The 15,132-nt window shown below is 43.5% G+C and overlaps 1 protein-coding gene and 1 pseudogene across 1 annotated transcript; both read right to left on the bottom strand.

Annotated features, from left to right (window-relative positions):
- Nucleotides 1-438: 438 nt before the first annotated feature.
- LOC136469652 (uncharacterized) lies at nucleotides 439-1,598 on the bottom strand (annotated as a pseudogene).
- An 8,587-nt stretch (nucleotides 1,599-10,185) lies between these two features.
- Nucleotides 10,186-14,875, bottom strand: LOC136473112 (DNA polymerase epsilon subunit B-like). The gene is made up of 13 exons (XM_066470803.1): nucleotides 14,655-14,875; nucleotides 14,362-14,542; nucleotides 13,763-13,916; nucleotides 13,452-13,584; nucleotides 13,145-13,221; nucleotides 12,956-13,060; nucleotides 12,782-12,862; nucleotides 12,558-12,688; nucleotides 12,364-12,458; nucleotides 11,954-12,053; nucleotides 11,080-11,194; nucleotides 10,890-11,000; nucleotides 10,186-10,705 (listed from the first exon to the last, which is right to left on the bottom strand). The coding sequence occupies exons 1-13, from the start codon at nucleotides 14,824-14,826 to the stop codon at nucleotides 10,559-10,561; spliced, it is 1,602 nt and encodes a 533-aa protein (XP_066326900.1). The 5' UTR covers nucleotides 14,827-14,875; the 3' UTR covers nucleotides 10,186-10,558.
- Nucleotides 14,876-15,132: the final 257 nt, after the last annotated feature.

The raw sequence follows: 15,132 nt of genomic DNA on the forward strand, positions 1-15,132 counted from the left end.
AATGTTATGTGGACATAGAAGTTCAGGGAAATATGGCAACTCCCACAGGAATGGGATGTGAGTCCAATTGTGAGTAGTGCCATAACCATCAAAAGATTTATCTTTCACTTCATTCATGTATTCTTGCACCTCTACCCCAGTTAATCGACGTGGAGGTATGTCATGAACTGCTACACCCTTTCTAAATGCATTCTTCTGGTCTCTAAATTCATGGTTAGCTGGTAGAAATCTTCTATGGCAATCAAACCAACTATACTTGCGCCCATTTGGTAGCCAAGTGCTATCCACATCTGCCATGCAATCGATACATGCCAACCCACCATGTGTAGACCATCCAGAGAACATGCCCAACCCAGGATAGTCATGAATGGAATTATGATATGAAACCTTCATTGTAAATTTTCTCTTTGAAAAACTATCATAGGTTTCTACTCCTGCCTAAGCTTTCTTCATCTCATCTACTAGTGGTCGCATGAACACATTCAAATTTTTACCGGGATGCTCTGGTCCAGGAATCACTAGACTAAGAAATATGTTTTCCTCCTTCATGCAAAGAGCTGGTGGCAAGTTCAAAGGAATCACGAAAACTGGCCAACAAGAATATTTAGATTTTCCAAATCCAAATGGATTGAAGACATCTGTTGCCATAGCAATACGAACATTCCTAGCCTCCGCTGCAAACTCTAGGCAGACTGTATTGAAATGTGTCCAAGCCTCAGCATCAGATGGGTGGACCATAACATTTGGGTTGTCACGCCTACCCTCCTTGTGCCACCGCATGTGCTTTGCGGTTTTGGGCTCCATGTATAGCCGCTGCAACCTTGGTATGAATGGAAGATAACGTAGAACCTTACGTGGTATTGGCTTTCGCTTACGCCCTGTTGATGGCTCAACAACTACATATCGGCTTTCCCCACAGAAATCACATTTTTCCTTATTTATATCTTCTCCGTAGTATATCATACAATTGTTTTCACAAGCATCTATGGCATTTTCAGACCTTTGAGAAGAGTTGTGCACTCATAAAATGTTTTTGGCATTTTATGGTTCTCAGGCAGGACATCATCAAATAGATTCAATATTTTATTAATGCATTCTACACCAAGGTTATGTTGTGATTTAACTGCCATTAACCGAGCAACTGCGGTTAGCTATGCAACACTAGTGTAGTTATGTACGGGCTCTTGTGAAGCTTCCAACATGACATAAAATGCCTTTGCATCAGCTGGGGGTTCATCTTCAGCACTAACAGTATGCATTGCATCGCCAATATCAGCTAACATTTCATCTAAACCATTAGCAGTATCATTGGCATTCTCCAATGTGGGCTCACTAAAAGGTTTCTCTCCATGTTCAGTCCAAATAGTATATCCAGGTGTAAAACCTCTTTTACACAAATGCAAGCTCATGATAGGTCTCCTTCGTCTAACTCTATTGTCGCAATCTGAACATGGGCAAAGTACTCCAAATTTTTGAGAATCAAGAACAAGACTGAAAGCATGGTCTAGAAAAGCATTTGTCTTCTGCACCCACTCATGTGAATGACAACCATTGTCATTCCACCCTTCGTACATCCAACTACGGTCTTCTATTGACATGGCTAGTTATTGTAGCAATAATAAACCCCTGTTCAATATCTAAAACCCTGAGCAAACCCATAGATAACAATTTGTGCTACTAAAAATTAATAATTTAGTACAAATGTATGGAAGAGATGTGAAAAGATAAATCTGCTTCTCACCTTCAAGCTTCTCTTGCATAGCAGCACAGATGTAGATCCCTGCCTTCTTTATCGCATTTGAGTCTTTCTTACAAAGCCAAGATCTTCTCCTCCTACTTCAAACTGAAGTTTGCATAATGGAAAGGCAAAGTATATTAGTTCCAGATCTGAATGACTAATATTCAGAGCGGATAATGGTCTAAATTAGCATGTAGAGCCTATGAGCAGACAACTAGTAGTGCAGTAATATTTTGTATCACAAACAAGAAATCAAGCGCACAGTTATTGAATCTGAATAAATGTGAAATGGTATATTTCTCTAGTCCATCAAGCGGAATTATTAGTTTGCACCATAACTTACATATTTCCTAGTTAAAATTCAGTAGCTTATAACTCACTAGCCAGTCTACCTGAATTTCTATTTTTTTTGGAAATGACCAAAGATTAGTTCAGGACCAAACAAATTTAGCAATTACAATAGTCTCTGCACCACTCAAGTCAATTAAACAGTTCCTGATTGTTTTTAGGAAGTATAAGAAATGCAAAACACAACATAAAGGCTGCAGGTGCATCACACATGAGCAATATATACATCTTAATTGTTGGTTAAATCCATGTAGTAGATTCGTATCTCACTTTGAGCCATTATTCAGTAGCACGAAAGAAATAGGAAGCACATCTCCTTGTCAGTAACACAGCAGCACGCAGCAGGGGTATTGCCAATTCCTACCTTCTTGCCAACACAATGACAGGCCACTGGCACCTCCACAGGACAACAGCATGCCACCAGCACCTCCGCAGGGCAACGGCAAGCCACCAGCACCTCTGCAGGTTCTCCTTGCCTCCACTGCAGGTCCTTCTTTCATCCAAATCAGCACCTCCCTCGCCTCCTGCAGCACCCTAGAAGGTTCTCCTCGCCTCCTCCGTAGGTCCTTCTTGCCACCTCGGCAGCCCGCTTGGGTCACGAAATTGGGATGGGGGCAAAGGAATAGCTAGGGCTGGGTGGTGCTAGGCTTGGGGTGCTTGCAGATCCAGCGAGGGCAGTGAATTTGGGAGGCACCCCATTGGATGGGTTGGGGCAGCGGTAGGAAGCTTTGGTGGCGGCGCACTAGATTGGGATGGCGGGAGAGCTTTGGGGCAGCAATGGGAGAAGATTTGGTGCGCGAGAGATAAGATTGGTGGTGGTGGCGGCGGCGGCGGGAGAAGGGCAGCGTCTGGAGAAATATTGGCGCGAGACGGTGGCGGTATGCTGCGGGGAGGGGAAAAATTTTGGTGCCGTCATGTTAGCGCCATGTTGGGTCAATGTCCCTAGGAATTGTGTCCATGTCGTAGGGAAAGGTGCCAGCATGGCAAGGGAGACACCTCTTTCTCAGAATCGGCCCCGACCAAAACGTGCAATCCTAGGGAAAGCCAAGTTTCCCTACGGTTTTGTCACCCAACTCTAGGGAAACATATCTTTCCCTAGGACGATCAAAACACCGTAGGGAACTTTAAAAACTGTAGGGAAACTCGTCGATTCTAGTAGTGTCATAACGTTATAGTAAACCACTTAGTAAGGAGTTACTATAATCTCGTAATTAACAAAGTAATTATCGTAACTCAAAGTAGCTATAAAATAAGTTATTTTGTAGCCAGCTATAGGTAGTAGTTATATATATAATAACCGGATTGCGTTTGGTTTTAATTTAGTCCCCCTGCTAGAGAAGATTACCGCAACAGAACATTCAGAAATGAGGGATTCTTTGTATTACTATGCAGCAAGTGATACGACGCAGTTAATTAAGGGTTTGTGCCGAAACGAGGTAATCTGACAGGAAATTGTCTGGATACTTGTTCAAGGTACGCTGATCGCGTAGTTGTGGTAGGGACGACTGATCTTCAGAGTAGCTTTTTCAGCAACAGCAGTGTAACTACTGTGCCATGGTCAGCGTGCCTTTCTTTAGTGTGTGTTTTTCATTCCCTTGCAACACGCATCATGTCACTGAAATTTCCTCTCTTTTTTCTGGAATCAAATATAGACTGTGTTTCTCAAGAAGGTTACCAGTGGAACAATCGATCAACGAGGTAAGGGAGGCAGGGAGGTAAAACATGAAAAAAGGACTGCCTAGCAGCATAGTGGTCAACACTTAGATCGTTTCCCCCTTGCCCGGCTTCCACGTCCATGGAGGCAGCGGTAGCCATGGGAGATGAGCAGGTTGCCCAGATTCCTGAAACAATATTCGGAGGGCAGAGCGCTCGTTATATTACTACTGACAGAGCAGCGAGGCGCCTACTTATGGCGGTAGGGGAATGGCGCGGCCAGGGCTCAAGGCAGACGGGCCGTGGCCCAAGCGACCCACTAACAACTGCGTTGATATGTGCGCAACGTGGATTCTCCTCTGAATTATTGTCCTCTTCTTCCTCCCGGTCCCTGCCACTGCCAGCCACAAGCTATTGCGCAGGCGTAGCAGTAAAGAGAAAATGGCCTGTGTTTACTTGGACTGCAGCGAATCTGATACGTTGGTTTCAGGATCTGAATGAGGTGTAACCGTCTAGAGTCGGATTTGATTTGAGCAACGGAGTGAGACTGTGTCATCACTGTGAGTGGCTAGTTCTTTGGAATGGAGACCAACTGGCAACTGGTTACTCCTTGGATACCAACGATGGCAAGCCTCAGTCATGCTACACTGCCGTGATGTTGGAGACGAATTTGCATCTGTTCTATGCTGCCAAGAAGCAAGAACTGACCTGACCGCAGTCGCTTTGCTGCAACTGAACTGAGCGCATGCGGAATCGCGGAGCACGCAGTGCACATGGCGTTCGGTCCTCTCGTCTCGTTTGCGTCAAGCATCCATCTTGTACAGAAAATTAAAGCTGATGCGTTCCCGTCGATCTCCATCGTCTGTGCCATCTGATCGAGCTCCTCATAGACCCGCCCTCTGGGGCGAAAAGATCAAAAGAAAACAAAAAAAAAATAAGATGATGAAATCACGAATCAGAAATTTAAGTGCCCCTTATCAAATATTCCAGGCATAATTCTTCTTTTAATGGTCAATTCAAAATTCTGAAGATTTAACTGAACGGTTGTTGTTTGACTAGCAATATTAGTTTCACGGATTTAACTCCTTACCGGTGCCGGCCAGCAGGAGCAAAATATTCGGTACATTCTGTCCGTTATTAGGTTTCGTAGATACGGTGAGCTAGCCATGCATCATATCGTGCCTTACGTTTTCTTAAGGTGGGTGACATACAAATCTCATCCTATTATTCGCCCGGCAAGCTGGACTTAGGATCTTGGCACCGGGCATCTGGACCTGCTCTTCAGAAGTGCAATGTCCCTTCGTCAGACTGGTGCTATGAAAGGCAGGGCATAATCGCACATGAAGTTTGTTCAGGTTCTGTTTCCTCTGTAGTTGTTTCCAGGTCGGCGTACGATCCTCTGCGTTCCAAATTATAAATCATTCTAGTTTTTTTCTAAGTATATATTTTTACTATCTAGCTATCTAGAAATGATGTATATGTATGTGTGTAGTAAAAACCTTGTACCTTAAAAAAAAATAGAACAACTTACAATTTAGAATGAAGGATTAATGCTCTTGCTGTGTTGATACTTGATAAGCCTAGGCTTATTATTAATTGCTTGTTCTTTGTTCCTGCTAGCTACCTTTCTGAATAAAAAACATGCTTACATACGGTTGTGGGAAAAAAATTAGTTCAGGTAGTAATAAAACGACTCCAAGGTTGCTACACTTAAGCTTGATCTTTACTTTTGGTTTCTACGATTTCTCCATATACTTTTATTTAGCATATGTACGAGCAAAATCCTAATATTATGTTCTTGTAAATATAATTAAAAGTCTTGCACGAGAGACCGTACATAGTTTCTTGATGAAAAAACAAACTAATATAGTGATGGAGCGACCGAGCAAAGCAAAGCAAGTACACAATCTCATGCATGGAGCCGACAACACGATTACACGACCCCGCAATCACATCTTCACCTTATTTCCTTGGGAAAAAAATTTCTTCCAAGATGATTATTTCATTCAGACCATCTTGTATGTCCTCGGGGGAAAAAGCTCATACCATCTTTTTCAGAAAAATAGGTAGCAGGAGGAAGATGAAGTGGACGGAGAAGAAAAAGAAAAGAGGTGTTGGAGAAGGAGCAAGAACTCAGCCCCCTATCTAATTAAGGGTTGATGCTAATTAAATCTGCCACTTCTTATTTCCTACTACCTCTGATTCAAAATATAGGCAGTGTACATTCAACATGTATCTCGAACGTTAAAATATTCATCATGGAAAATACTTTCATATTGTGTAATTTTTATTATTTAAAATGGTATGTTTTAATTAAAAATATAAGTAAATGTGTGACAATAGAGACCGTGCCGTTTAACCTAAACACCTCGTCAATTTATTTGTTTCTTCCGATGGATGGAACACCTCGTCTGTTGCTTTTGGCAAAGGGATTGACTCCTGACAGGCCTTGTTTTACGGGACACGATCGAACAGCTGACAGACATGAAATGAGAGCACTAGCACAATTCCAATTCCATGTTGATTGATGAAAGAATTTTGCTATGGAACATGCCAGTCAGGCAGTGCACTGCTGCAGATTCTGGATTTGCACTAGAAACCTGGCGCGGCTTTGCCGCGCACTTCTTGGACTGTGACAGCCTATTATGTGTATCTTACCCTTGAATAAGTACCTAATTTAAACATTAAATGTTGTCAAGTGATGAATTGATAGTATTATTAGTATTTGTAGCAAAAGATTTAGTGTAATTAGTACCTTAGAGTTAGTCCTTGTATTTACAATGGAAGGTTGAACTAAGAGATCAATTACTGATATATGAGGATTTTGAAGTTGAACTAAGTTCTCATGATTAATATTCATAGCAAAACCATAATCAGGAGTTAGAACATTTTCTGGAAACATTATTCTAAGGATATGAATACTGGTATTATTCTATGGCTTGTGCAGATCCAAGTGCTGTACCCATATGAGATCTGTACGACTAATTATAAAAGTTAATTAGATTGTTATTTCATTAGATTTGTATTCACTGCTCAAGGATGTGATTCAATGCGCGTGTCCAGGAGGAAAAAAAGCAGCGGCAAACATTATGTAACCTGAGATTTTTTTTTTCACTTCGATGTTGTAGATGTGATCAATAGGAACTTAACAAAATTTGATTCACTAGTTTTACACATTGTTTTGATTTTATATGAATTTATCTCTTCTCTCTCCTTCACTCCATCTACAGTCTTACAGGCAGCGCAACGGGATTCCGACCGATTTGGCCCGACCCGGCCCTACAATGGATTTGGGCCAGCGTAGAATTCAGTGTTTACATCTTTATTATGGAAAGATTATACTAATGATGATGGTTCTTCGTGAAAAATCAATAATGTCGTTTTCATAAATGTTCACAAATTTTATTTTTGAAACGTCCAATATATTTCAGTTTTTTTTAATGGATTTAACGAAGAAATGTACTGTAAGAATAAGAAAATATTTGAAAATATATTTTCTAAAAGGACCTGTAATGTACCAAAAAAAGTGATGCTTGGATTGTATCTTTCTAGCCGCTTTTAAAGACAATATGAGAACCCCACCTAAAAGCTAGCCTCCAAATATATAAATATTTGGGCGTTTGTTTTTGTGGCAGCTGATATTTTCTTATTTGGCTCTAAACAGTTCTAGGCCAGTACACTTTATTTCGCGCTGTCCGCAAATGCAAGCAATTGTAGGTTTGGAAGCAAGTGCAAGTGCAAGGAATGCAAATTTAGACGGACTACGGAGGGCCAGAGGCGTACGGCGAGACCTGGCACTGCGAGCGCGCTGCGGATCCTGGCCGGCGACGGCGATGGCTCGGAGATGTAGAGCGGGGTGGTCATGTAGCTATGCCGACACCGAGGACGACGAAGACGCGGCTCACCACGAGCTGTCCGGGGTCCGTGGCCGACGCCTTGACCACCGAGGAAGAGGCAGCGTGGGCCAACGGTGGAGTAGCTGCGCGCGTTCGCCGCGAGGCCTCATGTGCGACGCGCGTGCGGAGACGCGGCGGGCTCCCCGACGCGGTTCAGGCGGACGGCGCGGCGAGCTCTTGGGCTCATCTCCAGGTGTGCGGCGTGACAGGCTGCGGCGAGGTTCCAGGCGAGCAGCGCGGCAAGCTCGCCGCCGCGACGAGCTCTAGGCGGTCGGCCGGGCGACGGGCTGCAGGGAGCGGCGCGGTGGCGCAGGCCCCAGGCCATGGCGGGCCGGACCCACCCTCCAGCGCGGAGGCGCGGTGGCCCTGGTCCCCAGTCATGGTAGCGCGAGGCGCCCTCGGCCACCGGCGCGGCGGCGACATGGCCCAAGTGCGGCTGCGCATGCAGCAGGCAGATTTTATTCCTCCGCAACTAGCATAAAAATTGTTTTTCCCATGGTGATAAAATTCGCATATGTCAAACTAACAGTCACCATCTTCCAATTTAAAATTGCATTGCTTGATAAAAATAAACTTAAAAATATTTTGTGGAGAACCAGAAACGCTCTAATTATTGGATTGGCGTGATATGCTTGTTTAATAGCGGAATAAAGCTGGAAGAGGAAAGAGGTGTGGAAATTTGTTAATAAAATCGGCGTGACCTAGTCTGCAGCTTAATTTTAGCAGGAGAATGTTCTGTTCTCCCTGATAAACCGTAGGTAAAATAAGAATTATCATGGAAAAGAATTCCGTAGGCTAACATGCTATTCTGGACATCAAGATTTTTTTTTTCTTCTCAAACTGGCCATTCAAGATATTAGTACCAGAAGACAACCAACATATACGGAAAAACGGCTGTAGGGCGTCCGGGCCTGCGCAGTGGACCGGCCAACAGGTAACCGGCCTGCTCCCCTCCTCCCCCATCTCTGTGATAGATAACTTTCCCACTCCGCTCGTCGCGGTGTTCACCACGCCGTCCACCCCTCCGACTCCTGTCACGGCGTCCACTTGTAACCGTGCCGGGCGGCACGAAATCTAGGCCGCCATAGATCCTCTCCCATCCAAGCTTCGTGCTCCGGCACCCACCCGCTCTCTACGTCATCGTCGCTGCCGCGCCCTACCTCATCCACTGAAGAGACCTGCTCCTACCGCTGCTCACATGCTCGCCCTTATGCTCCTGTCGTTGCTCTTGCTCCGCCGCCTGCCCTGCCCGATGACACCGACAGGCACCGACAGCGTAAGGAGAAGCGTCGGGCCCTAGCGCGGAAGCCCATCCGGCCTCGCCTCCTACTACGGCTGCGGCACCCCGATGCAGACGGCAGAGGAAGCTGCGCCGAGATATGCTGCATGTTGCAAGTGTACATTTCAGATATTTTAGAGGTATATTTCAAGTGTTTCGCACGGATGTTGCAAAAGTAGATCGGAATGTTGCATATGTTGCAAGCGTATGTCCTCAATGTTTTATCTGTATTTTCAGACGCAAATTGCAAGCGTGTTTATTTGGATGTTGCATATGTTTCACACATATATTGCAAGTGTTTTATCTGGATGTTGCGTATGTTTACAATGGTTTTCGATTTGTTTTTGCAAGTGTTGTAGATGCATGTTTCAAATGGTTCATCTGTCTTTTTTGTAAGTGTTGCATCTAAATGTTCCAAAAGTAGATCCGGTGTTGTACATGGAATGCGCGTGAGAAGCAAGAGGGGACGCGAGCAGTCCCTGCGTGGACGACATCGGGCGGCATGGGCCCCGCGTGGGCACGGGTGACGCAGCCACGGTCGAGCGATGTCCGGGCAGTGCGGGCCCATGCATTGACGCGCGAAACGGAAGGGGAAACCGACTGTAGCTGCGGACGTCCGTCCAGACGTCCGGGCGCTAGCAGTCTTGTCTGACAATGGCAGTTTCCTGAACCCTAAGAAAGAAAAGATGTAAAACTAACCCGGGCAGTAACAAGTAACTGTAAAAGAGGATTCTGAATGCTTGGACGAGAAAATTCAAGCACTGTAAAAAGGGTTCCATGCTTTCTGAAAGGCTTGTAATTCAGTGCGCATCATTTTAGCACCGTGGAAGTCCCTAGTGCAAGATTCATGAGAACTGGTGCCCCTCTTGCATAATCGCGACAATCAAAAGGCCGAGGACAAAAGTAACCTTCTAATCTGTTCAGTACCATGGCGTTCTGCATCAGCACGCACGATCCAAAAGCTGAAGGCTGAAGCACTCTCTTTCAGAACTTCAAGTTGCTAATGAGTTCAGAGTTTACTCAGGCTGCCCAAGCCCAACACAGATTCGTGTGGCTTGGTGCATGAACAACATCGTGGATATGTTGACATGTCCTCATCATCAAACTGGAAATGCTGGTGCGGTCTCAGCAGAAATTCGTGTCCTGTTGTAGGGCTCACCTATTTTTGAACTACAGTTGTCATATATGATAATGATCTACTCATTTTTCAGAGTGGTCAGATGAAATATTGGAAAGGTGGGAGATCAAAATATGAAGATAGAACAATTATGAGCACTTTCAGAAAGCAGTCTTGTTAGTTGTTGCCATGATTTACAACAATGAAAAACTAAATGGTACAAGTAAAACATTTTGGTTTAACCTAGTATCAAAGACTGTAACAAACATCTAGAGATGCTTGCTGCACAAACACCAATGTGCTGCTCCTACTGCTTTGCTGAGCCTATGATGAGATGTTAACATCACTTCTGTTCACAGAAAGACCACATCTTCATGGAAGCCATGCTATTTTCACGGTTCCTTGTGTGGAAATGGCAGTTCCTTAATTTATATGTCGAATCGTTTGTCGAAGACCTACGCTTCATCAAATTGGAGAGGATTTGCACTTCATCAAATTGGAGAACCTCAATTTATTCTCCCTTTATGTTAGCCTTCCAACGCAGAAAGCTCAACCTCTTTGGTGCAAGGACGGTATGCTGCAAAGGTGCTGTCATTCGCAAACGAACCCGGATTAAAGCAAGTGATCCCAGTATATTTGAAGGCTTTCTGCTCGCTTTTGTCACCCAATACAATCTGAAGAAGTTTTGAAAAGAGAAGAATGAGCACAACACCATATAAAACTTGTGGCAGGTAAAACTATACTATCAATTTTGTATGTTCAAGGTAACAAATGAGCACAAAAGATCCACTGAAACTATAACAAGAAAAACATTTTTTTTTGAAGGGTCTAGCATAAACAATATCCCAAATGATATACCGTGTGAGGAGTTGGATACAACCGAAGGCAATGATCATAATTCCATATGATAGGTTGAACAGTAAGAGGCAATGGACAAAGATGGCTCTGATGGGTGATAGTTGCTACCAGCTGAAAAGAGAAGGATTGGTTAATGTCTTCAAAGGGGTTATGCTAACTACAATATAAAAAAGTAAGTCATGTAATTTACGTGTTCAAAAGGGTCACTTGTTTCTTCCGTTGTTGGTGGAATGAGACATGACCGCCGCATCCTGTAAAGGAGATCTTGCCGGAAAAACACAATTTCTTGTGTATAAAACTTCACCCTGAAAAATGATAGCTCTTATTGTTATTAGACATGGGACAGATCAGAATTGATAAATCTGTAAGCTGATGTTTGATTTGACCATTGCAGCTAGATAAAGATTAGTGGAATAGTTTGAACAGGATGTTCTGTGTAAATCTATCGCTTTATAAGTTTATAGTCTCAGTGGTAGAGCATATGAAGCTTTTTCCAAGACCTGACTGAAATGTCAGTGGATTACGATTCAAAAAATAAACCAAATGAAGCAGATAACACCTAACACAAAAGTGCCAAGCGTGCATTATGTTGCCTATCCAAAAGCATAAGATGCTCATCAGTAGACTAGCATGAAATATGGTGATTAAGGTATCCAGATACCCATTGCCATTGTGCATCAGTGATTGTGCAATGAGATCCCAAAATAATCAAGACCATAGCTGTATGAGATTCTCAATAACTTCCCATAAAATAACTACAGTACATCGACAACTTCATATAGTGACTGCTGATCATTTCTACATTGGCAGACCATGAAAACACATAAATACTTAACGATTTAGCAGAATTCATGACATAAAAAAGAAATAACACTGTTGCTCCTTCATTTTGGGCATACTGATTCTCTGCAGCTGAATACTTCTGATTCGATATTGGAAGGCATAATAGCTTTGCCCACGAAATATTTATTGTTAAGATCTCATCTCATGTTTAATGTGTACAGCTCCCTATCAGTATAATCCTGATATCAGTTGGAATTTTAAGCATGAGTTTCATGTCGAACCTGCAGGGGTTGCTTACGAAGATTGCATTTGGTATGTGCTTCTGAAGTTCTTCAATTAGGTATTTTGGAAGTGCACACCTTGGCAGAGCTTTAGAAGGACCTGCATATTTGTTATCAAGTAAAAAACATATAAAGCGATGAAGAAACATCTCATTGCAATTGTCTGGGGAGACAGATAGCAATATGTCTGAAGAAACTCATTTATAGTCCTAATACTGTTAGTATCACAGAAAATGTTCTAAATAGCATGTCAAAGCTAGGATATAAAAGAATGGACCAAGTTAATAGCCATAACAAGTTCCATCTTAATTCTTAAATAGCGAACTAATTACAAATTTGGATATAGGAATGCATTGTACTTGTGGACGTGAGCAGCTATCAGCTAAAAGCATCACTAAGTTTTGGAGTACCTGCATCATCAGGTCCAGGAACGAATAAGAAACGACTATGTTCCTTTAATCTAGATCGAGCTGCAATCATCTCGCCAAGCTTTCCAAACTGAAATCTGTGTGAAGGTACATGGCTAAGGCTTATCTCATACTGGAATAGCATGAACAAAAGACATACAACTCTCTGACATCTCTAATGAAACAGAAAGCCATACCTGAGTTCTTCAAATGAATTGAACGCTAGATTGCAAGGGCGAGAGCAGAAATTGCCCATTAAAACGAAGAGGGAAGGCACAACTTCCACACTATCATATCCATCAAGAACAACAGCCAACTTCTCCATAGTCTTCTCTACGAGATAACACATAGGAACGTCCTGAGAATAGGACTCAATAATGACAGAAACACAAAATAAAGAACTAATGTAAAACAGAAATACCTCAGGGTTGTCCAGCCAAACATCCGAAAGAATGACAAACATATCATTCACGGCCTTTTTCTCCAGTGATGATAATCTTAGCTGTTTGATATCAATGGTACCCAAAATTATCGGTAAAGATGTTTTTGACAAGACCTAATTATTCAACATCTGGAATGAAGGTATTGGACTTACTGCTTCTTCAGTTGGTATTACACCTCCCCCAAAGAAATCAAGACCCATGAGCAATGAAACTGACGCTTCCCTGTCCTCCAGGGGAGGAAATCCACATGTATTTACCTGTGCATGATTTGAACATAGTTGCAATAGAACTGATAATACAGAAAAGGTTTGAAACTTTTCTAGGAAATGAGAACTACAAACCTGGAAAATGCCATTTGAAAGCAGCTCACCTTCGGCTACGATTACAGTATTTTCAACGAAAAAACCTGACGTGATTTTGTGTTCTATGTTAAGGAAAGTAGTGGTACTTTCTCAATAATCTCAAAATCCACACATATAAAACAAGAGGAAACTCCTTGATACACCATCCTTCACAGGTGACCGGAAGAAGTTTAATGTTGACTTATTTTATTTGACAAAGAAAAGGTGTAGAAAGTTTGTTATGCATTATTCACAAGTAATAGTAACTAGCCATCAGTGCTAAAAATAATACTGCTTTCTTAGGATATGGCATTTGATAACTCAATTGGAACTGCTCCAGTAAGATCCTCCAAGTAGAACTGTCGCTCCTCCAACTGCGAAATGACCCCCATGATCCATCTCCGTCCAGTGCACCCAATTAGTGACTGTATAGAAGTAATCTGCATGAAAAAAAAGAAGAGAAAACATATAAGCAACTCCACATAGAAAGACTAACAAACATACAACGAATTGAAAAGAAAAGGCATAACGAATAGGGTTTGCAGGATTCGATTTAAGTCATAAGGATCAAAGAAACCAATCTATGATAGATAGATACAACATAGCAGGGAGAAATACCTCGCAACTACTATCTTCGGTCGCAACTGTGTCAAAAGCTGGCTTAGAGAAATATTTATCACGAGACAGCCTCTGAAGCAGCACTTGATACCTATCCCTATAAAGGGAAGCTTTATCTCCAGCTTCTCCATGGACAGCTAATCTGCCTGTGTGCCTGTTATGCATAGAAAATCCCAGCATAGAGTAACAAATAGAAACATGAGGGTCTGAAGTATGGCCAAATTATACACAGAACAAGATCTTTCAGCAAGTGATGTGCTCTATATGACCAGACAGTTATAAGTATTCAGCAGCAATTTCCTAATATGATTCATCTAACACCTTTGTAAAACACAATAGAACATTGGCACCACTCAAACTAACCTAACACATTTATTCTGCGAATTAGCAGCTGTTAAAAGCGAATCAGATACTTAGATTGTGCCTTTGTGGCATAAGGTACCCAACCATGAATCCAAAATCCCTATTTTAGCATCCAATTTGGCAAAATAGCAATCTTTAACCCCAGTTCAATAGAGAAGCCTAAAAAGAAGGAACCAATTCTCAAGTCCCCATGGAGAATTGCCCAGATCCACAAAGAAAATGCAGCGTTCACATACTCGTAAAACACTTTCTTGATTGGGTCGTAGTGGAACCGCGGCACGAGGAACGCGTCGACCACCCGCAGCGCAGACCTTGCGCTCGTGGCCGCCGGCGACGCCGCATCGAGCGCCTCCTCAGCCTCGACAAGCAGCGCCACCACGCGCCGGACCGCGTCCCGATCCAGTATCGACGACTGCACTGCGCCCACCAAACAGACGGCCAGATCCACAAGCATCAAATCGACAGCCGCCAATAACAGCAGCAGATAGCAAACGGTGCACAGGGGGGCTAAACGGGAGAGCTGGCTTACGCGGTTCCTTGTCGAGCTCGTCGAGGAGGAGGTCGAGCGCGTCGTCCTCGGCGTCGGGGAAGCGGTCGAGGAAGGCGGCGGCCTCCTCGAGAGCGTCCACCTTGAGGGTGAAGCCTCGCAGGCGGAACTTGCGCTGCAGCTTCCTGCGCGTGGCCGCCGACGGCGCCGCCATGGGAGAGGGGGCGGGAAGCGGCGAGGAGAGGGTATGGCGGGAAAGGGGGGTTGGGGTTTTGGGGAAATGGCGGGATAATAATGGCGATTCCTGGGCTTCTCTCCGCTTTTTTATTCTTGCGTCTCTGAAAGGGCCAGACCGCCAGAGCCTACCCAAACCACAATTTCATGGAGTTGGGCTTGTGATGTATCCCAATGAAAGTAGCCCAACGGGCTTTTCGAATTTGGATGCCTGTGAGGTCTTAGAGATATTTATTTACATGAAAAAAAGTCCATCTAACGTTTAATTTGCCTCCCTCAATCGGAA

Source organism: Miscanthus floridulus, chromosome 8 (genome assembly GCF_019320115.1).
Source record: "Miscanthus floridulus cultivar M001 chromosome 8, ASM1932011v1, whole genome shotgun sequence".
NCBI lineage: Eukaryota > Viridiplantae > Streptophyta > Magnoliopsida > Poales > Poaceae > Miscanthus > Miscanthus floridulus.